Source organism: Cygnus atratus, chromosome 3 (genome assembly GCF_013377495.2).
Source record: "Cygnus atratus isolate AKBS03 ecotype Queensland, Australia chromosome 3, CAtr_DNAZoo_HiC_assembly, whole genome shotgun sequence".
NCBI classification, from domain to species: Eukaryota; Metazoa; Chordata; class Aves; order Anseriformes; family Anatidae; genus Cygnus; species Cygnus atratus.
The window spans coordinates 4,079,609-4,103,862 of NC_066364.1; the positions used below are offsets into that span (position 1 = coordinate 4,079,609).

Here is a 24,254-nt window from a genome sequence, read left to right on the forward strand (position 1 = left end):
TCATTTTTTGGGGGTGTTTATTCCCAAATTTACTTTGAGTGTTTTGGGATTACTGGGGAAATATGAGACATCTGGAACTGAGTTAAATGAAGAGTGTTACTATTAAACCAGACTGTTGCCACCAGGTCCTAAGAAACCTTTCCTCCAAGCAGTGGGAGAAGATAAAAGTGCAGGCTACATTTGAGAGTTGGACCTGTGCTGGTGTAGGTACACCGTCGTTTCCCTGTGAGTCTCAGTTCCAAAATGGTAAAGCTTCTTTTCTCTTTCTGCTCTCTTTTACCTCTAAGCCATCTGAGGACATTCTCAGTGTCAGCATTTTTGGAGCCTAGCAAAGAGGTGTCCTGTCTCCATGGACCCCCAGCCATAATACTTTTAGGGAAACAATCTTAAATCATTTTTGTTCCAGTCCAGCAGTATTGATTTGCACCAATCAGCAAAACAATCACTAAACAATCATGTAAACACTGTTACCATTAAACGTGGGGTACCAATCTCCCCTGAGCATCCTGTTCTGTACTTCGATGACCACCTGGAGTTAAAATGTAGTTGTGGTGCCTCGCAGATGTGGCACAGGCTCTGGTGATACAGATCAACATCCATATGTCCCTTAGATGCCTGCTGGACACTTGTGCAAAGGTCAGGTGTCTCTTGTGCTCTCCCAGAAGGTTTTTAATGGCGTGAGCCACTTGCTTTCATCCTTTCTCATAATTTTATGAGGCAGAATCCCCCCACCCTCAGGCAAGCAGCCGGCCTGCCACTAGCTATTCACTTTAAAATTACAACGAAGCTTGAAATAAAAACACAGCCGTGGACTGAACCCACTAACCCTCAGTCCAAAGGTATTAAGGCTGCTAGTTGATAGAGACAGTATCTAGTTCTTGGAAATGTTTTGCTTCTAGCACCCTGGATGATTAGGAAGAGAGGACTAGGCGAAAAAGATAATGATTCCATATTTGCTGTGGAACTGGCAAGTGCAATTAGAATTGCCAACTGAGTTGTGATCAAAATTCTGATTAATTACTTACTGCTATTTCACAGAGAAGAAATTAGTGCGTATCTAATTAGCATTACTGAAATGTATTCTGTGCCTCACTTGCATAAATTAAATGTAAAGAACAAATCTACTGTGTGTGTGTGCAAAAGAGAGAAAGGGAGGGGGCAAACGAGAATGTGTTATAGTGGGCAAGATCTGCAGGTGGTGTAAATCAGGACCATTCCCTCAAAGTCTCTGGACGCAGAGGCTCAGACCCAAGAAGCTAAAAGAGGTGCTTTGAATCTGGTTGTTTGCTGGGGATCTGTGCTATATAGAAAGAGGGGTCAGACCAGAGGATCACAGCATCCTTTTATTCTAGCCTTATCAAATCTCACTCTATCAAACCCAGTCACAGCAGTATCAAATCCCATTTTCAGCTTGTGATGCCGTGGTCCCACCCCCCACCATACCATCAGAGACTTCCTATTGCATGATTTTTGTTTGCTTATTTATTTCAATTTCAGCTATGCACATGCTCTAGGCATATATACAATAATGGCAATTACACATTGTACAAAGCACATCAATAATTTTAGCAAGAAAGAGAAGGAAAATGCAGAGCTGTGATTCGAGTGCTTTAATTGGCAGGACCACGTTATGTCAATGAAGCGGGGCCACAGAGGGCTGATTAGATAAATCCCCCCTCACAGTTCCAGTACCCAGCACTGAAGTGCCCACCATGTTCTAAAAATTAAATGTATGCATTAAAAATGTATCTGCATTTATTTTCCCTCTGGTGTCTTTTTGTTTTTTCTAACAAAAAAAATCTTATGGAAAAGACAAGAAAAAACAACCCTAAGTGGGGGATTTGGCTGTTGATGTCAGCGAAGATAAGATGAGCCTCCTCCGTATCCGTCTGACCCTTCAGATAACTTTTATTCCCCAAACAGAAATGGGAGAGAGGTTGCTGGTATAGTGAAGCAAGCTGACCCTCTCACGTTACTAATCTGTGGAATTTATTGTTACATTGAAAGTGGATATTTTTCCACTTCCCACTTCCACTGACTTAATTCTGCTTGCAGACTATAGGTGTACCTGTACTGAATTTAAAGAATCACACCAATACCTGCCAAATTTTAATGAAATCATGCAGCTATGTTAGTTGCCCTGCTGTGCCTTGCCATTATCCTTGCCTTTTGACTTTCTTCACTATAGGGGCATCGAAGTTTATGTTCTAATCATAAAATATTCATTTTTCTTTATTATTCTTTTCATAATGAATTGGTGTCCCACCTCTTCAATAAATATTTCACTTCTGGCCACTTGAGTCTGAAAGAGAACAGCCATCACCAGTCACGTCTAATGTTCTTTCTTTTCCTCTCTTCCTATCTCTGCCTTTATTATCTCCATGATCTTATTTTCCCTGTCTCCCTCCCCTTTCAGACAGCTTTATTAAATTCAGATCGCGACTTCCGAGGCCTCTGTGTCTGACCGCTTGTGCCATGTGAGCCACCAAGAGCAAAAATGATAAAAAAAAAAAAGCATCAAGATTGCCCCATGATCCTCCTCCCTCAATGTCCTTGGCAGCATGGGGGTCTTTTCCACAGCACATCCTTCTGGTTGGGTATTCATGTCACAGACCCCAGTTCTTGGACCTCATGGAAACATAACTTGCAAGAAAATGCAAAATCATATGTTCTTGATATAATATGCCACCCTGTTTAGCAAGACCTGGGTTGGAAAATGCACCTCTCTGCTGAAAGCTCTTCCCCAGGGAAATTGTGCATAAGAGAGTTCTGGAGGTCTTCATGAAGAAAAGAGTGGTTATAGTCCAGGTGTCTTAATAGGGCAGAGATAAAAATTTAGGACTGGTTTGAACCAGCCCATTTTCTACCCACCTAGATTGGTCTTTGCACTTAGCGTGGTCTGTCTGGAATGAGACTTTGCACGCTCACAAGATAGAAGCACGACCTACAAGGCTTCAGCCAGGTGTCCCCTGCAACAGGGACAGGTGAGGCATATGAAAACTGAGCAACCCTTGCCAGATGGGCTCTTTAAATTGGCTTGGCTCTTAATGCCACCCTGGGAGCAGAAAGGTGCTCTCTGATGACCCAAATGAGCAGAAAACCCTTTCAGGTGCCTGCCCGATAAGCTTATTGATTAGTATGCCCAGAAATTGGAGACTATTCTGATACTGTTGATGCCATAGAATAAATAAGTAAAAATCATGCCAGTGCTCATCTCACCTTGCTGTCTAGTAATGCTGGTGTTATACCAAAAAGAGCAGACCCCAAACTGTCCATATTGGCAATTCTTGTCATAAAAGGCTAGGTAATATAGGCTATTATGCATGAAGAGCATCCTGTAAATGCCAGCAGGATGCCTGAGCTAAGCAGCCTTGGGCAATCCGATATTGCTCTGCCTATCTTAACTCTGCTTCAGACCTCTTTTGTTCACCAGCGATAAAGCACTAAAAAGTCTCAAAGAAACAAATGTGCTTAATGCACCTGTCTGGTTTTCTGTGTGCAGCTAGTGTGTTCCCACATGACTGCATTGAATGAAATTTTGTAGCAATGAAATATTTGTATGCTTAAGCACACATTCAGGGCAATGATGAATAAATGCATAGTATCCCAGTGCTAAGAGTCTCAAAAATGTCATTGACTGTCACATTTTAGAGCTTGAACATCAGCTAAGAACACTCAAAAACTTTTTTATTACAGCAATCTGCGGGATGAAATCCTTGCCCCATGTAGGAATGCAGCTTTATAATTTTATTCTCAGACAGGGTCAAAACCTCAGCTGTTTTATATTGGCCTAAGCATCAAGCTGTCATCAGATAGACCACCTGAGGAAGTGGCCTGCTGGGAATGCACTTTAACCATCCAAACAGAGACATCCAAACCTTTGCAAGCTCAATCACCAGAAATCACAGGGAGAAGTAGAGAACAAATGGGCTTCAGTTTTAGTCCCTTCAAGCACGAGACAACAGGCCATTACTTCTCTTTGCAGTTTCCCATCACAGGCTGGGATGTTTTCAGACTAAACAAGTCCCTGTAACTCGAAACCCAACCATCAGTTATGGAAGTACCCTGTGCAGCATGGCTAATAAATAAAAAGTTAAGAAAAATAAAAAGACAACCTTGCCACTATTAACGAAAGACTCTTCAAAGCTATTCTTTTGCTCTGGGCTTTTACAATAATAAGCTGAAAAAATACATTAGAGAGCAGGCTCCTTTCTAGCCACTTCATATTTCATTTTGCCTCTCACTTGTCTATTTATTTTCACGTCTTTCTTGATTACTTCTCAATTGTAGAAAAACAACATTAGGCACAATGAGTTTTAAATATACTCCCTGGACAAAATAACTCCAAGGGCTGTCTGAAATTTCAAGCAGGTCACTAGAAAGTCTGGAATAAAATGCAAAAGAAGGGGTACCTACCAGTCAATGCAGGACACTCTGGACTTCAAGCCAGTGTAGTTATTCTTTTTCTGCTTACCTGGGCACCACACCATGCAGTAAGGACTGAGTTCATTCACTTTTATATTGAAGATGAAGAACACGATCTGGTGAAGTACAAGATCTGCTCCAGCTCTGAAGCTATTGTTTCTCTGTTGGAGCTGTCCAGAGGACTTTGATGGGACAGGGAACAGGCCTTGGACTGCCTAAAACAAGCACGCAGGAGTAAAACAGATATTTGCAAAAGTAAGCCTCAAAAGCTTCTTCAAACCATCTTGCATGTGTGTTATGTTGTATGATAACTTCATTAGGATCACAGACCTTGTCTGAGTCATTTTCAACCCTGGTGGTTTCTCTGGACACCCTCCAAACTGGTAAATTTGTCCTAGTGAATATATAAAAGCCTAGAAGGAGATATACTATGATTTGTGATAAAGCCCTCTGAAGCCTGATCTAACTTTGTGGTTAGCCTTGCTTTGAGTGAGAATTTGAACTAAATGATATCCAGAAATCTCTTCTGACCTATTTTTTCCCGGGGTTCAATGCAGTCATGGTGCTTTAGGACTATGCCTACAGACTCATTCAATTTTCGTGGAAGTGGTGTTTGAAACCAGACTCCTTCCAGGTCAGCCCTCATGTTGATTCCAGACGTTAGGAATTAATTTTATAGGCTCTCACCGTATTTGTTGGAATGTCTCTTTTACAGTATTTTTTCTATTTCTGTGCTTTCCGAGGCATTTTTTCTCAGTCCTCACTCCATTTCCTACACAAGCTCTGCTGATGAGGAGCAGAACAAGCTGTAGTCTGCAGGGTGACCCTGCACCAAGTTAACCAGGGCTACTGAGAGGTGCGGATATCTGTACCCAGTGGATGAACTCTTGTAGCAAAAGACATATGTAGAGTTTGTTCTTTTTCAGGGTCTTTCTCAACAATGTGTTTGCAGCCTGTTGTGCTAAAGATCTCATTCAGGGATAGTGGAGCTTTATTATTTTCTAGATTAACATGGTAGTGGCTTCATCTTCCTTCTTTCCATCTTTCTCCTCGTTCATAACTGGAGAGGTTACTTTAGAGGTGTGTACAGAGCTACAGTTTCCCACTTATTTTAAAATACTTGGTGAATACCAACACCTGTTAGTCTTGCTATTCTGGAAGCTTCTTCAGCTGTATCACTAGGAGGTAGATTCATTTCACCTCACTTCAGCTGTCCAAAAGACAGGCCTTCAGTTGAAGCTAGCTACCTAAGTTTCCCATATAGAAGCAGAGGAGGGTATCTCAAGAAGTGACGCAATCTATCCCAGGGAAAGAGGGAATTAATGACCATCTAAAAGTCTCTCTCTCTCTCATGATTATTGTCTAGATGAGCAGCTAGACTAGACAATTAGCTTAAACTAGATGTTTAACATTTAGGCAGATAAAATTAATATGATGAATCCCATTCCACATGCTTTAATAATGACTCTAGCCTTTGTATCTCAAATTTTAGCTCTTCAGATGTTTTCATAGGTGTTCAGATTCTGTGCTATGTTTTCAGATTCATTTCAACTTCTAAGGCTTAAAATATTTGCCTCCCATTACTGTCCATTCTCATAAATGTGTCATGGTATAATATTATATAATGGCTTTTCTTTATTAAAAAAAAAAAAAGGAAAAAAAAGAAGAAAGCAGAGACAAGGTTGCTGATAAAAAGATATTGGAAACATTTGGCAGGATGGGTAGAAGTCATCTCACTCCTCCATTTGATCCAACAGTATTTATATTTACACTGCTCCTGAAAGAAATTAATATAACTTGATAAAAACTCACCAATTGTAGTAGTTTGACTGAATCCTAACCATTTCAAGGCTTTTTGTTTGTTTGTTTGTTTGTTTAGCCAGAAACGTGTTTTTTTAAGATTTCTGAACTAAATCTCCCAATTTCCCTTTTTAAGATATTAATATTTTTTGTTGTTGTTTTTCTCTCCACATTGGACATGGGAAAACAACCTTCCTTACTTCCTGATGATTTTTATGAAGCTTCTACTTTAGTGTACTAATTAAAATGTCTGCAACATTTCTGGACTGAACTTGGGATATTTGTAATATTTTTATTTCAATAGTATATCTGAGGAAAAAAAGGCTTTTCAATAAAATAGTTTTAGAGAAAAAAATATAGTCTAAAAACATGACAATTTCTCAGATGAAGAAGCTGAAAAATTAGTATAATTTCGGTATTTAATCAAAATGTTTGATTTGTTAATGAACAAAAAAATAGGAAAACAATGTGAGGGCAAATACTGAGTTCTGTTCTGTCCTTTCCGTCACCTATGTCTTAAATAGTAATTGTCATTTTAACCTTAATTCTAACCTGAATACTTCCAGTATCTACAGGTATTTGTTGTTTTTCTCTGGCTCATTTCTAATGGAAAATCATTCAGTCTCTTTTAGAATCGGTTCCCAGGACCAAATAACTGTTCTCATTGGGAAGAAATGATAATAATAATAGTAAAATGGAGTTCCCTGCAAAATTTATTTTGAGGCAGTTCATTTTATACCTTAACTTTATTTTTGCAGAAGAAAAGGATGATTTGTCTTTGCAGTAACTGCAAAAAAGAAGCTGAGAACCTTCCAGTCCATAACAAAACCTGGCAGCAACGGTCTTAATAGAGTTCAAGTTTATTTGACTAATTCTTTCACCACTTGTCAGAGAACATACTTTTGTTTGCAGTAACAAAACGACCTCTTTCCTCTCCCATTTCTCCAGCGAGTAGTGCAGGCACTTGTGTGGAGCGCACATTACTGCTAACTGTTACGATGTTTGCTGTCAAACTCATTTATTTATGCAACTGCTGTGGAAAGGCCTGAGGCCCATAAGCAGCCCTGAAAGATTTCAGAGCCCTGGTGTGGGGTCATGAAAGGGAAAGCGAGGGGGAGGGCGAAGCCTCCACTGGTTATGAGAAAGGAACTGACACAGGAAATGGTCACATATGGCACAGATTTATTGTGTCCGGGACTTCCCATTCAAAACTCATTATATCCACAGCTCAGAGCGGTGCATGGCACAGCCACATTCATTTTTGGGGTCTGGCATCCGATGAAATTGCTGTTCTGCTGTCAGGTGGTGGTGGCAGTTTTATCATTCCTTGGCCAGAGAGCTGGAGGTTAGGACTGCGCTGGCAAAAGCTCTGCTGCTTGCTGCCCCTTAGCACTGAGCCACGCGGAGCGGTTTGTCTAAAGCTTCACTCAGTGGCATTGCTGGGCAGAACAGAAAAATCCTTCTGGGCTTTAAATATACCTAAAGGAAAACAGAAGTGTCTTGAAGGGAAACATAAGGGGAAAAACTTTAGTAGCAACACAAGAAATGAAATGATATTTGCAGAACAACACGTTTTACCAAAGGTGAATTATTTTGGACAGAAGGATGGTCCTGTTTGCGTTTTTCTCTTTTAAATGTCTTTCCTGGGAGGCAGAATACTTCCCACATGCAGCTATCAGCTCTTTGAATGACAGTTAGTGAACTTGAGAGGTTGTGGGAATACTTTTTCATATTTTTCTATTTGCTTCATGAGACCATCAAAAAGCCCCAGCCAGGGCCCTGGGTTTTATTTTGCTAGTACAACCCCCGCCCAGTTTCTACCCTTTCACTGTGCATTGATGGATCCTTCAAGCCCTCGAGAAGGCTGTAGAGACCCATGCTCTCTTGTGAGTGTTCTCAGTGCCACCCACGGTCTGTCCTGCTCACACTAGTCCCATGCCACACATTTGATTGTGTTACAATAAGGTTTAAGGTAATGACTTCTGCAACATCCTTTTCTCCCTCGTTCAGGGTTATAATTTAAGGGTGCTTAATTCGCAGTGCTTTTGGGGACTCTCTGAAATTGCACAGAATCATGAAGGACAGAGTGATTCAGCTGTTTAATCCTCTCTTTTTCCATGCACAATATAATGCCACGTAATGCCTCTTTTGTCTGCGTGTTGGATTTATTCCCTAAATAGACATCATGGGGAACTTAGTGTTGCTAGGATGGCTAAAATGACTAAAGTTCCCCAATCAATAATGATAATGAGGACAAAAATCCTCTCTTAATTGTGCCTTTCTAAGAGATTTTATTAACTGGATGCTGCTCTGGGACGGTGCTGACAATAGCAGGAAGAGGCTTGATGTCTACTCGTGAGTCAAGGAGTTCTAGGGAATGGGCACTGGAGCTTCCCACTCACTCCTGCTACATCCAAGAGAACAGTTCCAAGCCCAGTTTGGACCCAGCAGATTCCAAAACAATTCCTGGGTGCTTTCTAGAAGTTAGGACAAGTCAGGAGCCAGTCTAAAAAGCTATTTGAAGGTCTATTTGGGCATCTCAGATTTATCGACCACCTCATCTGAGAGAGCTGAAGATGTATGCCCCTGGCTGGGTTATCCTCCCAAGCTTTTGGCTGTTTTGTGAGACAGGTTTGATATTTTATTTCGAATACAAAGACTGAAGCTGTTCTCTTTGACTCAAAAGCTTCCAGAGCTGTAAATCACCGAATGCTTGGGGAACAGTTTGGGGGAACATTGCTGTATGCATATCCTGTACTCATACACTCTCTACACACCTCCTTTTGACCACTTTGGAGAGCATCCTGGCCTAGATGTGCCTCTAGAGTCTTCTGTGAAAACTTGTGTACTTAGTTTTCAAGGCCAAGAATGACTTATTACTATACCTTATGTAACTGGATAAAATTGTGATTTTTTTTTTTTTTGTCACTTGGAAAGATATACTATTATCTATGACCTATATGCCTTACCTCTTAAGCATGGGGGAGCTCTGAAGGGTTAATGCTAGCACAATAAATATATAAGCATGTGAAAGATGCAAATAATACTGAATTTCATAGTGAATAAATACTAGCAATGTGTGTGGCCATGTATGCAGACAGTGAGTGCAAGAGCAAATATTTCATGTACTGCACCTGTTTTTATATCGATTTGTATGGGAAGGGCCAATGCAGATCCTGTGGTGCATATTGGTGAGCTTACACTACAGCCTTTTTAGTGGGAGCACTAATATCTATCTTCTCCCCGCCTGGGCACCCACTTTAACAGAACTTGTAGGAACATAGTGTCTTTGAGTCCCTAGACATGACCACAGTTGGCCAGAGGGTTCAAAGGTTTTATGGAGGAGTGATAAACAGCAGAGCATAAAAACATACAGTGTTATGAGACTCATTTCCTTCATAAATAATTTTCCTTAGGAGAAAGAATTAGCAGCCTAAAGCAACCACTCAATTGTTATGCATACAGTCCCTGGCATGGCTGTGTATTTATGTGCATGTGTCTCACACACGTGCTCACACAAATACAAGAGCAATCACACTCACCTCCATACATTGCTATGCATGTGTTCCCAACACATGCGTTGTGCAAAAAACGTTATTTGGCATTGCATATCTGCATATTTATCCCCCATGTGGGCTCTGGTACATTCAATTGCAAGATATTCCTAATTTGTAGTCAGTGGTATTTTTTAAAATGATGGGGGATGCATTGTCTCAACATCTGCTGAAGTTGACAGGCTTGCTTGCACTTCTGCACATGAGGATTCACAAGACGAATGACTGCAGAGCCATGGCTTTCAAATAACGAGTGCGTAGGCATGAGGACCCTGTGCTGGGGATTAGATAGGAGAATTGGGTCCAGAATTATTTACAGGGAACATCTGAACCCAAGAAATGTAGAAAACCTTTTGCATAGCAAAAATGACTGACCTCAGAATAATTTAGCTTTGCGGACTGCTACATTTCCAAAGTCCTATTGCCAGGTCTTTTTTTTTTTTTTTTTTTTATTTCACATTTGAATGTCAGCAGGTCAAAAGGAACAGTTAATGCTGATGAATATTTCCCCCTCAGCAAAGATATGTGCTGGCCAGCCCAAGGCCAATGAATCGCAATTTCTAAACAGTGTCCCATTTATCTCTCCCCTCCCCCTTGCTCCCCTACACGCTTTTATATTTTTGTAACTATAATTGTTGTTAAATTAGAAATAACTGACGGGCAAATCCAGTCAGATGGAAAGAAAATTGCGGGAGATTTATTTTATTTTGATAAAAACCTGACGTTGCCTTTTGTTTTTGTCAAAAAACGACTATATTTTTCCTTGTACCGTGAATTGTGAAATCTATCACGAAATGGGTAAAAATTATTGAAGGAAATGGTGGTGTTAACCTGAAGGGGAAAATCATTAATGTTGATGTATTTCATTCAATTTTAAATGTAGAATTTATTTTATTTTATTTTATTTATTTGGCATTGGGGAACTAGGGAAAAGGCAGGAGACTTGCAAAGGACTCTATGTGCCTTTAAGTCAAAACATCTATTTTAAAAATACTCTTCCCTCCTTCCCTCCTGCTCCATTTTTCTAAATAAAGGATATGAGATGTTGTTGTTGGTGTTTCTTTTTTTTTTCTTTTCTTTTTTTTTTTTTCCTAAGCAAAGAGGACCCCCTCGGCGCATTTTTCTTTTCAAATGTGAAATGAGGTGGAAAATCCTCATTTCACGACAGGAAGGACAAATATTGACACAAAGTTAATATTTGTCAGGAGCCCTAGAAGCAACCTGAGCGCTCAAACCTCATATAGATATATGCGTTTGTGTGTGGCGGTGTGTGCGTGCATGTGGATGTATATAATTAAATAGCAAACTCGACGGCAAGGGAATCTGCAGAAAGCACAGCCTGCTGTCTGAGGCTGAGGAAATAGCTGGGGAGGGTGGGCACGGACACTTTCCATCTCCTATTTCTCCCTCTTGCATGCACCAAGAGGGACACATGACATTTCTCCATCTTTCCCACCCATTTATAGGGTCTCACATTGACTCACACACACCTGGTTTCTCTTTCATTTCCCCCCTCATTTTTTTTTCCTCTCACACGTGTGCAAACACACGTGCACGCACAAATATAACCCTGTTTAATCGAATTTCACCCCATTTATGGACATGGGGAGGCTTCTGGAATTTATCACTGTTATTGCTCATCGCCAATGTAAATAGCACATGTCAGCTCAATATTCAGTGGTCACTCAGTATTTATTAAGTCCTGTCCACTCTGGCCTTTTTTAGAGCAAAGCCCCAGGGCAGATTAGCTGCTGGCCCTGACACGCTGCGTCGCTTATCTATTCGCATCGATTATGAGAGTCAGCTGTGGCCAGGCCACACTTTTTCCTTCTCCTCTCAGGCCCCTCTTACAAGCACCCCTGCTTGGATTTTCATGAGGAAATAATCAGATTAGGGCTTCAGCGGCGAGTTCATATGGAGTTCTCTTTCTCCGATGTGCTACTAACTGAATAAACGTGTTTTGTGGTAAATTGTAAATGACATTATGATTACCAAGGCCAGCATGGGTTTCATTTAAAAGTGATCGAAATTGCAGGCTGCAGAAATTGTGAGTGGCAGATAAGGCCGTTCGGAAGGAGACGAGCAGCGCTGCGTGCGCGTGCATGGGCAGGCACGCAGGGAGCCGAGCGAACCTGCTCAGAGAGGCGAAGGGAAGTCCTGGGAAATCACAAAACATTAACAAAATCCATCTGTAGGCAGGAGCAATGGCACTGGGGGGAGATGGGGAGTGATTTGAATGTTTCCGGGAGAGTAAACGAGATCTGTCAGCCTTTGTGGGCTGGCTGCGGGCTGCTCGGCGTGTCCTCCCTGCGCTCCGGGGCAATACCCAGTATCCAAGGGCAGTCTCTCCATGATGCTGCTGCTCCCCTCCCTTTTCTCACAGCACATCCTCCTAACAAAACACTCGTGCTGGTACAGCTAAAAAGAGAAAGACAAAGCCAAAAAAGTGAGAAAAAGGAATAGAAAACAATAAACCACTGTCTAAAATTATTTTTTTTTTTGTATAGATGCTGTCTCACTTGGACCTCCTTCCTGAGCCGAGTGTGATATTTATGTTATTCCATCACTTTCCTCTGTGATGTTCAGAGTGAGAGCTCACCCTGGGAAATGCTCATAGATCAGAGCAGCAGTCTGCACACGAGGAATCACCTTGAAATAAATCGTAGCTAAACGTCCACAGGATTCAGGCATTGAGATGTAACAATAAGCAGGACCCGGCAGGTTTCTCATAGTTCCTCTTTTCCAGGAGCCTGACATTATCTTCTAGCAGTGGCTTTCCCATTTGCAATGTTTCCATAGTAAGGGGAATGCCTTTTTTTTTTTTTTTCGTTTAGAAGTTTATGACTCTGAAGGATGTTGCTCTCTCTATCATTAGCACTAAGCATTGCTGAATGAGGAGCTCAGTTAGTTTAGACATTGGTCATTCTTTGCCTAACATGTTCAAGAGCCCAGCTAACTAGGGAAGAGTGGGCTCAGGAAGGGAAGGAGGATTATAGCTGGCTACAGCAGCAAATTCCTCCTTTGATTTTGTTTTGAAGGAAGGAAGGAAAAACAGAAACACACATCTTTTCATAGGATGCTCCGGGCAGAAATGTTTATGTCATTGGTGCCCATATCTGAACTCATTTACTTTTTTTCTCTCTTTATAATCAGTGATGATCTCATCATTATAGCCTGAGGCACAATTTCTCTCATCTTAAAGCAGAGACCTATATTTGGTCAGATGGAACATATCTGAACTCAGAGGACTGTATGGACTATGTCTCCTCTGCATAGATCCATAAAGGGATCCTAATGACTAATCTCAGACAGGTTGGGATTCAGTTCTTGGTTATTTTCAGCTTAAGGACTTCTGGAGGTAGATGTGGTTTCTACCCATTTAATATCCATTGGTGTCCAGGCTTCTCTTAAAACTGGTTAGAATTTTAGCACTTTCAAAAGTAACTTTGAACACCAAATGGGAAAATATGCAGCTACAGCACAACCTGTTGAGATGACATTCGACATAATTTTTTATTGATTTATTTTTCTCTCCCCACCTCCATCTGTCCTTCCAGGAATTTACAGAGATGACAACAAGTGTATCTTCAAGCCCTCAGTACAAGGCTACTTCTGTAAACAGGCAGATCATGCACTTGTCATCCTTGAAAACTTGGACGCCACCACGGTGAACCAGGAGCTGTTCCCAGTGGTAGCAGTGACAGACAGCTTTATGGACACCTTCAGTGATGCATCCTGTTATCCTGCAGAGCATCCTTCTACCTTCTTTTCTGTACTGCCATCCACCAAACTCACCACAGTTTGCTTCCCGGACCTAACACCTCTGACTTTCAGGCTCTCCCTCCTCAGTGGCCAGAACTCAACCAGACTTCCCCTGGCTATTTTCTACAATGAACCTCTCAGCCTTCGTGTTTTCGTTCAAGGGAAATATGTTTCTCCAACCCCGTCTTCATTCTCATGGAACGAAGGGGCAGGAGCCAATTACTTCAGCTTTGAGGACAATCTCCTCTATGTTCTTCTCCATGAGAAGGAACCTGTAGAAATAGTTGCTGGCCTTTCCCTTCACATAGCTTTCACTGTGAGTGAGGCCATTGGGGAAGAAGGTGAGGCAAATATAATGCATCAATTAGCTGATTTCTTGCAGGTTGGTCATGACCAAATCAGAGTAGTCCATCACATACCAGGAGCTGAAAGCATGTTGAAGGTCATCTCAGACAATGCAAGCAAAAAGAAATATCACTGCCCTAACATTACATTTTGCACAGCCTTTCATAGAAGGTCTGGCTCACTCAAAGTTGGGAGAGGACCAGTGAGCACCCGAGCTCTGCAGCCATCTGATGCAGCTGGTCCATCAAGAGTGCTGATTATTGAACTTGGTGATCCACCAGGCCACCAAAGAACTGAGTCTGAGGGTTCATTGTCAATTGACAGCTTGAAGACTTTAGCCAGAACAATTATCAATGCTCACCAAACTGGAGACCTGGACTTACCAGCTGATACTTTAATGGTGACTCAGCCTGACTTCCTCTCCCCAGGAGGAGATAACAGTGGGTAAGTGGGCTGCTGCAGTGTCGTAAAAAAATGTTGATACTGATTAAAGTGGACTGAAGCAATTATACCACTTGATCTGCTTAGCAAGATGCAATGTTTTCCATTTTCTGAAATAAGGCTATGGCACATTGTAAACACATTATAAAATTTCCCTGACAGAGTTGTGGTCAAGGATTAGCGGGAGTCCTGAGTTGGATCTAGCCAAACTACCATGACATTCTTATGGTGTTCATGGATCTCTATGAGGTACAGAACTGTCCATGATGTTTTAATCCAGAAGGAGAGTTTCTGTAAATTTGTCTTGAAACTAAAAGCTCTTAACTTCTAAGCAATTAAATTTGTGAGTGTTTCTAAATTGATGTAGTGCCAGAGATGCGTTATGGAAGACAGGTTGTTCCCTTAACTAACTTACAGGTCTAAACCATGATTCATATGCTTTTAACATTTAAAGCCAGAAAGGACCATTTAATCTTCTGCTTCAATCTCCTGCATGTCTCAGCCCTCTTCATTCTGATACCCCAGGGTTGACCTTTCCGTTTGGCCAAAAATTCTTATTCTAAAAAATCATCTGCTCTTTAAGATACAAGACCTGGGCGCATCCAGTGCTATTTAAATGTGTACGTAGATGTTGAATGCTGTCCCTGTTTTTGCTGTCACAAATAATTGCCCATTTTCTCTTGTCAAACTCTCTTTCTCCAGAGAGTTTCTTGCCGTGTCCTTCACTGTTAAGTCAGTGACTTGCCAGGCATTGGCTTTTCCTCTTCCTCCAGATACCTCCAGAGTAATCAAATCACTTAGCTGTCTGCTTTTTAATAAATTGAAAGGTTTGAGTTCTGGTGAATGTAAGCTATTTAAATCCTTTTTCTGTTTCTTGCCTTCTCCATCTCTGTTTTCTGAAGCCTTTGTGAGATTTGGATGTCTGAACAGCCAAGAGTTTTTCTCCATATCTATGCCATAAGCAAAAGTGGTACTAAATCCCATTTTCTACTGGCAGAATTCAGTGATCCCATTAGCCCATTTTTCTACAGGAACAGGAAAGATCATGATCAGCTGTTTGATCACTGTATTCTCTAATTCCTTTCAATTATATCTTTCAAGGACCCAATTCACCCAGCTGGTTAACCCAGATCCAAGACACCATGTAGTCTAGGTGTCAATGTTTGACTGTTGCCTCCATAATTTATCAGCCCACCAATCCTTTTGTGCATTGTATGAGCAGTGGCTTTATCTTTGGGGTTTATTTATTTATTTATTTATTTATTTTTATTTTTATGTAGATAAAACATCAGGACTACATTTGATTTGAACAGAACAATGCAGGACACCCCTGTACTTGAGAATGATTTCCCAATGGTAGCTACTTTTTGAGCTCTGTCAGTTAACTAGTTCTTGGTCAGTTTTGTATGTCCTAATTTTTTATTGATGTTCTGTGTCAAGGCTCAATTTCTGAAGGTCATTTTCTCGTCTCTTCCCCAGCAACAAGCAACCTTCTCTGTCCTTCCTTCCCCAGTCCTCATCTTGCTCTTTTCAGTCTCTTGCAGCCACTATTTGCAAACCCAGATGGCAGCCCTTATCTGCAGAGAGGGCTGTGAGGAGCAAGGCTGGGAAGGGAGCAGGCAGCAGTGTATTTCAACCTCAGATCCTGAATCTGTATTAAAAGCATTTGGGAAATATGGAAAAGGTAATATCCCATCTGCTTTTAATAGGGCACATGGGATTTGATGCCTGGCAACCTTTTTGTGTACTCTCTTGATATTGCATAATGTTATTTTTTGATGTTGTGCACTACTGAGCCTTGCCCAAGTATAAGCATATTCCATCTATGCAAGAAAGAAATTGGATTTGTCTAAGACTTATTTTCTTTAATTAATACCATGTCCTCTAACTTTTTACCACTGACCCCTGTACCATCCTGATGTCTGGTGGCTGCTAGTGGTACAAACTACTACGAACCCATGTAATTTTCCTACTAGACGCAGCGTGGCTTATGGTAGTAGGGTACCCACAGTAAGGTTTGCTTTTCTGGGATCATAGGAATCTTTGTTTTGTTTTGTTCTTATTTGTTTTCTTTTTAGGTAGCATCATTTTAAGCACAAGTGGGAAATTATTATTTGCAAGATCAAATCTTAAATTAGGGCCAAACTCAGAAGATGTGCAATACTTTTTATCAGCAGAACTAGCATCACTATTTTCAGCAGGGTGCTTGTGTGCAGGATATCACAAAATGGGAGAGCAAAAAATGTAGGAGGTTTTGCAGCCTCTTTTAGCAAAATGTTTTCCTTTTTTATGGTATCCCAAAACATAACATGCTGTAGAGTGTGATACACAGGACCCCTCATTCAGTGTCCATTACCGATGATCAGAACAAGACCAGCAACAATAGCTACACTGTGGGTCAGGAGCAAGCCGTGGTTTTTCAAAGTAAGCTCACCACAGCCCTGTTAAAGATTCTGGAATGCACCAATATAATATCACGGCAGGATCATCACTTAGAGAAGAGGATCACTCTTCTGTGTGCCAGGAAAAGAACCTTGTTGTTGTCTTTTTTTCAGGCACAAATGACATGTTCCCTGTACTGGGGACTGCTCTCCCAGCTGGCATTTGGGGATGTTGTTCCTGTCTGTGCATGCTCTGCGATACCAGTCTGAGCAGCAAGGATCAGGGCAGGTCTCTAGGAAGGAGGATATTTTACTACAGAGGCAAGAACACGGACAGATTAAAGCCATAGATTCACCATCTCACTAGGGGAAGACCTGGGATGTATATTCAAGGGAAGACTAACCACCAAATAGGAGGACCAGCTCAGAGCCCATCCACCCGTAGCTACATGGGCTCCTCTGCAGTGTTATTTATTGCTCCCCATCAGTCACAGCTTTTCTGGAATTACTCATAGCTGACATTTCTGATGCAATAAGGCCACAGATAACTTGTGAAATGAAATCAGGGTTTTCCTGTTGGGACATGTAATATCCCCACTGTCTATCTGTCTCTCTTTAGGCAGTACATGCTAGCACAGGTGAGGATAATGGGGCTGGGATTACAAGTCAGACTAAGTGTACCTGTGTATTTTCCTGTGGAAGGAAAAGAGAAATGTTTTCACCCCTGAGTCGTGCAAAATCCAGTTGGGCACACAGATATTCACAGAAGCAGCACTGCAGGGCCACTCTCCCTGCGGTTTCAGACTTGTGGTCCCTCTTGCTTCAAGATGACAAAAAGATCTTTGATCAGCAGAGGCTGGGTGTCTGTCTTTGCAGCCCAAGACAGTGAGGCTGAAAGGAGCCTGGGAAACCTTGCTGTGGTCAGGCGAAAGGCAGTAGCTGTGTATCACATCATCAGGAAATTAAAAAAAAAAAAAAAAAAAGAAAAAAGATTTGTCTGTTATGATTTCTTTTTTTTAAATTTTATTTTTAGGATTTCAATTTAATTTCTTTCTTATGGTCACTTCAGGCATGGCTCACTGGTTATCCAAGGCAAGAAGGAAGTGATTTCTGTGACTGCTATAGTCTTGCACAGGGGGAGATACAAGGAGACAGCTATCACATAGCTTTACCTTTCAGTGAATGCCTGTGTAAAAATGTATACTGCAACATAGTCACAGAAAGCAATCCCTCTTTTTGCAAAGTTTGCCTGATATCAATATACATTTTGATGTATTTAAAAGTAAAAGCACAAGAGAACAAAACAGCAAATGTATAGTATACGTTTGTGCAGGTGTCTTTACACAGAATCAGAAATATAAAGCTGGACAGTCATCCAGAAGCCATTCAGTCATCTCCCCACAGTGGAGCAGGGTACCTCACTCATCCCTGATGGACCTTTAACCTGCTACGAACTGAAATTTGCAGGCATTAATCTTCCTTTATTAAGAGTTAGGTTTGGGGTAGCGTGTGAAGGATGTGCGCGTGCAGGAAATGTCGGTGTTTGAGACTCACAGCAAGCAATAAAAGTGAAGCAAATTGTCAAGGAACTGCTCATTCAGACATCAATACCCATCCTGGGGACTAAATGAGAAGTTAGTACTCATTCCCCATGTCACACGGCATGCACACAGGCAGGCAGAGTGAGAGGTCCAAACCAGATTAATGCTGACACATCCTGAGCCCGAAGTGCTTGGGCTCGATAACCTTTGTGTGGGCTTTAGGCAGGCTGCTGAGTGTAATTGCACGGGGTTTTAAAAAGGGGACGCGACCATTTTTTCCTTGTGTAGGGATCCGACTTTTCTTCCTGTGGGTTTAAGCAGGATGCTAAAAGTCCTGACCTCAGAGCTGCAGCTAACGCAACACTTGAGGCTCTATCGGGGCTTTATCTGCCCCACACAGCTGAAGTGAATTTTCTGTAAACGTCCTGGAAATATTCCTAATATTCCCTGTTCAGCCGCTTTAATAGCTGAGCCCCCCTTTTGGCCAACATCTCCTGTTTAGCAGTCTAGTTAAATTACGGAACACACGAACAAATTTACAGTGAAACCTTGAAGGTTTCTAATCAGACGAGTGGGACTCTGTAACAGGCTGTTTATAGGAGCGATGGGATAAGAAACTTAATGAGATTAAAGTGGAGGCAAATACACATATAAACAGTGTTATTCTATATAAAAAGTCATGATCATAGTGCGTTTAAGGAATTGGAATGAATTTCAGTATTTACTTCTCAATTCCTAATTCTTTTCAAGTGGGGAAACTGAGTGGTTCAAGGATTTCTTATCACAAAGCCTTTTGCTATTTCTTTTCTTCTGGTGGCTTTTTTTTTTTTTTTTTTTGTTAGCAGAAAATCTAGGAACTAACTGGGCATCAAAACTGAACAACCAGCATATTGGTAGTGTAAGGAAGGCACAGCTGTAGTAGGGATGATGAGTTAAAAATGAAGGGGATCAGCTCAAGAGGTGCTTTTCCCAATTCTCTGCTTTGTCCCCCGAAGTTGCAAGTGTTGGGATCAGCTCAAGAGCACACCTGAGAGCGAGGAGGGTACCCATCAGCTTTCTCAGGGACTGGAAAGAGACCTGATCCTGGATCTGGTGCCCCAGTGCTATCAAGCAAAACCTGCGTGGCTCATGTCACATTCCTGTCTGTTTTCCCTCTTAGCCATTAATGGGACCTGCAGTAAAAACCTGCTCTGTTGATGATTCACATGGTGTGAGTGCATGGCGCAGCCACATCCCTGCAGGACCAACCCTTTCCCCATTCTGGCTTATTTAAAACACGAACAGTGTCACCTCTATCAGGAGGGCTGGGCTGGTGTGGCATCAGAGCCAATGTTGGCTCCGAGGTCAGTCTGCTTTGCTGTTTGATCGTGCTCTTGACATCACATGGACAAGGGACACGCATTCTTCCACATGCTTTGCTAGCAGGAACTTGGTGAGCTAAGGGTTAAATGGCTTTGGGTGCTGTGTCTGTATGGCTGTGTGTACATCTATATACGTATACAGATATATATATATATATATATATATATATATACGCACACCTTAGTTTGGCTGCAGGACCTTGCGCCCGCAGGCCACAGTCACATTATCATCTGGAAATTGGATAACGACAGCACAATGACAAATCCAGGTTGCTTGCAATAAGGTGCTAATCCCTTTGCTTTAATATCGGAGCAGCGTGTAATGATGTTTGGACATCACTCCAGTTTACTGACGACCCCACTGGGGCCAGCAATAGAGGCGTACAACTGTCTAACAAGCCATCAGGTGACCGCCGTCGTCAAAGCAACGGACGGTGCAATCTAATCTTCCCTCCATCCCTTCCAGCTCCCAATAAGGGCCGGATTATAGAGGTGGCCCATCAATGCTTGGTAACTCGAATCAATTAACGTTAATTCGCACAATGCTATGATGTATTGTGATCACTTTCATTTCAGAGAAGGGGGAAGGAATTGCTATAATTCACCTAAAATGAGGTTGTCTATGGTGCTGAGGTATTAATTGGGTGTCCATATTAAATGGAAAAGGAGCACGGTAGTGAAGGAAAAGTGGATGAGTGACTCTCTTGGCTGCTATTGACCTATCAGAAGAAGACAGTGCCCTTTTCCTTTGCTTTTATCTATTACAGTTTTCCCTATTGCGTGTCAAGTTGATGTATTATAAAAAATTCATTTGGTGACCTTTCACCCCCCTAGCAGATTAAACAATTTCACTGGGATGGCATCATTAACAGGGCCTTGCATTTAATGATGATTTCTCTAAAAGGCCACGGAGATTCGATTTTAAGCTAACAGATTTATTGCACTATTATAACATATCGTAAAAAGCTGTACCACCTACGGTCTGGTTTTAGGATAGAAACTGTTTAAGAGTTTATGTGGAGCTTAAAGTGGTATTACCTTGGGATACGCAGCAGCGGCGAGGCTCTGACCTCCGGCGTGATGCTGTTTACATTTAATAAAAGATGTTCCTCCGACAGTAAACTTTGGGAGTGCATTATGGAAGAGGTTAGCTCCTTGCCACTAGCAGGTAGAATTGTAAGTACAGGTATTTCCACCCATCTCCAGCAATTAACAGAAGTCGCTAATGAATTTGGAGGACGTTTCTCTCCTATCTGATGGACTGGGTCTGTCCCTCTGTTTCTGAAGGCACCTGGTGATCCCATCTCACCCTTGACTGGATCCAGTAAGGCTGTCCAGTCTGCCTTTAATATTTTTTTTAGGGCTTCTTATCACTGCAGCCTACATCCTGCCATCTGCCTCCACCAGGCAGCTGCTTGCCCTCAGCCTTTTGGTGCCGCTGGGATCATAAAGTGTAAATGAAGGCTGTCTGAGCAGTGGGGGAAGCGTGGTCTTATGGGGGAGACGTGTCTGGGTGTTCCTGGGCAGCTGTGTTTGTGCTCTCTGACTCTGCTCCTTTGTGAATAGGGACAGAAGTTCCTGAAAGCTAGATTGGGAATCATTTGAAGCTTGGATAGCCTCTGGTGCAGATCCAACAGCTAGCAAATGGATTTCTGATGGTGGCAGTGCCCCAGTAGACTAATGACAAAAGAAGTTGGTCAAAAAAACAAAGAAACAAACAAAAAATACCAGAACTTTTTCAGTCTGAACAACTTACCTGACACTTTCAACTGCCACAAAATATCCAGCTTCTACCTAAAGCATCTTTGCTTTATGAAGGGAACCCCTCCAAATGATTAGATAAAAAGCACATCCCTCTTACCCAGCCTTGCTCACAGAGCATAATGCAGTTCTTCTTTCCTTACCCGAGTTCACCATTAACTTAGGCCCCCTTGATATGTCTCCACGTTATTAGATCTTCTCGTTAGCTCCCTGCCATCACGGCATCTGACCTCAAGGGCAATTATTTCCGTTAGCTTTGATTTCTCTCTCTAACATGGGAAACATGGGGCTTTGTGGAAAGATGCCATCCAGGTGGGAGGGCACAGGCACCTGATGTATGTCCAACCTCATCACCACACGATGTCAGAAACCACTTCTCACCCCCAAAATGCTAAAATCCTCACATCCCGGCCAGTAAATCCGCACCTACTTGGCCTTACACAAGTCTGTCTCGTGTTCATTACAGCAGCTTCCTTTTGCTTGTGTTTTCTTCACCAGCTTCTCAAGAACAAAATAAACACCTCTTTGGCTTTACCACATGATGCATTTTGACATATTATTGCCCCTCCCAGATTCTTTCCAGTCTTCTTCCCCTTCTAAGGGTGTACTGACACCACAACACTATCATTGCAGATATACCCAGACAGCAGTTCAGTTCAGTTCATTGGCTATGTTTATTAGTAAATTAAAAATGCCAGGCATCGTTCTTTGGCACCAAGTCCTGTTGATCAGGTGTATCAGCCTGTGTCCATAAAATTAAATTCTCTCACACACTGTTTCAGGGTGGCCTTGTTCAAACTACCTGGTGAGAATAGTCTCTGGCTGTATTAGCTCCCAGACCACCTGGGAGTTGTGCTGTCCTTTGCTATTGGGCCTAATCCAGACCTTTTGATGGACCCTCAGCCCATCATGCCTTGATACCTGCAGCAGATCCTCTAATTCCTATGATCTCTACCTTCCTTGCTACTAAAAGCAGACACTTGCTTTCCCGCACAGCCTCTGCATCTTCCACAGACTTCAGCCCTGATGGTGAAACTCCTGGGAGCCTGACCCTGCTGGCCCTTCTGACAAGCAGTGCCTGCTTGCCTGCTGTGGCCACCTTTAGAGCTGCGAGCCACTGAGCAACTGAGCTGCTCCCCACCGAGCTCTGCCAGCAGGGCACTGCAGATCAGCCCGCTCCTTCCCAGCACGAGGCTTGAGGGGAGCGACAAAACAGCATGCTCCTCGTGCCCATCGGGAGGAAGGCCAGTTTCCTCGCTTCTCCTTTGCTAGGGCACAGGCACACTCGCCCGTTCCCACCTCCCAATGGCAGAGCTGTGCCAGGAAAGCCTATTATCCTCGCAGCACAAATTGCCAGGAAGCAGCAGGGTGCTCCTTTCTTCCACACCGATACTCACTTGCAGGAGTGTGACTTGCTGCATGCAGGGCTTGCACCCCGAGGCAGGGGCTTCCTCGCAGCAAGACTCCAGTTGGCCCATATGGAACATAAACACCGTGGTCTGTGCTGTGCTAGCTGGATTCAAATCACCTGCAAACAAACATTTTTAATTAATTTATTTATTTTTAACCACGTCTATATGATTTTATTTTTTTTACTTGCTCTAGAGGGTGGGAAAGTCTAATTCCTACAACCAGATTTTGCAGCAGGCTTCCTTTAAGTGCAAGATGAGCACTATTTTCCTATGTAGGGCCTGGGGTGTGGAGTCAGGGCATTTCACACCAACTTTTTTTTTTTTTTTTCCTGTTTGTTGGCAGTTTTAAAGAAGCTGGAAAGAGAAAAGTTGATTTTTGGCTTACAGATGCCATGCCAAGATTCACCTGAACTTGTCTGGGCTCAGGTTGAGCCAGAGAGCTCACAGAAAGTGCCAACCTCTGTCCTATAGTCACGAGTGGCTTGGGATGTTATACCTGGAGTGAGTTTAAGTCAAAATGCTGAACGCACATTTATGAAGGAGGTAGAAAAGGGCACAGATGAGCCTTGGTGCCTTTGACATAAATTTCCTATATATCATTGCCTTTCTGAATTTTGCAGTGACAAAAAGAAAAAAAAGAACAAGGCTGAATGGCTGAATGTTTTTCTTTATATACTTGAGCCAGGTCTTGAGACTTCAGATGTCCTTATGTCTTTATTTGGTCTTCCCAGTGTCCGTTTTTCAGGCCAATATTTTTCATCAGCTGCAGTGTAAGCAATTTCTGCTTTGTAATGCATAGTACTGCCCCTCCCTTCCCTCCACCAAAATCAAACCGTAAGTTAAACCAAAGGAAATTGATGTTCTGTGTATCTTCTGTTTGTAAACACCTTTGAGCAAACGCTAGAGATGAATGAATACCTTTCCTACTTTCAAGACAATATCAAACCCCCAGTTGCTTCACTGCAATTGCAGCTTAGAAGCATATATACATATACACATATATATGTAAAAGAGATACTAAATGACACAAAGCACTAGGAGAGGGAATGAAATGATTTAGGCTCAGAATAAAATGTTGATTCTGTATTCAAATGCAAAAGCCCTCTCCTGGGATGCTCAAATTTAAATTTCAGTCTTGAAAAAGCAATGTCTTTCAATGGGGTGTCTGTATACTGCTATATATAGGCATGCAGACTTCGCAGATAATGAGAGGTAGCACAGGAATGATGGGATGAAGAAATGCATTAAAGCCCTATAAGTGCTGTGCTTGTGTAGAGGAACTGAAACTCTGTTTTTAGAGGAGATCAGAGATGTTCACTGTAATTCATCTTTCTGCTGGACAGGAAGCATTTGCTGCCTCCACCATTATCAGTGCTCTGGAATGGAGACTTTGGGGGCCATGGTATTGGATTACTGAATCCATAAAATCCTTGTCTATCACATAAGAAGCCATTTATTTTTTCATTTCTCA

The 24,254-nt window shown here is 42.1% G+C and overlaps 1 protein-coding gene across 1 annotated transcript in view; it reads left to right on the forward strand.

Moving 5' to 3' along the window:
* Positions 1–24,254, forward strand: part of PKHD1 (PKHD1 ciliary IPT domain containing fibrocystin/polyductin) — a 254,443-nt gene that overhangs the window by 212,489 nt on the left and 17,700 nt on the right. The window contains exon 59 of the mRNA XM_050709748.1: positions 13,337–14,330. Within this exon, the coding sequence (XP_050565705.1) occupies positions 13,337–14,330 (994 nt within the window). The remainder of the gene's footprint in view (positions 1–13,336; positions 14,331–24,254) is intronic.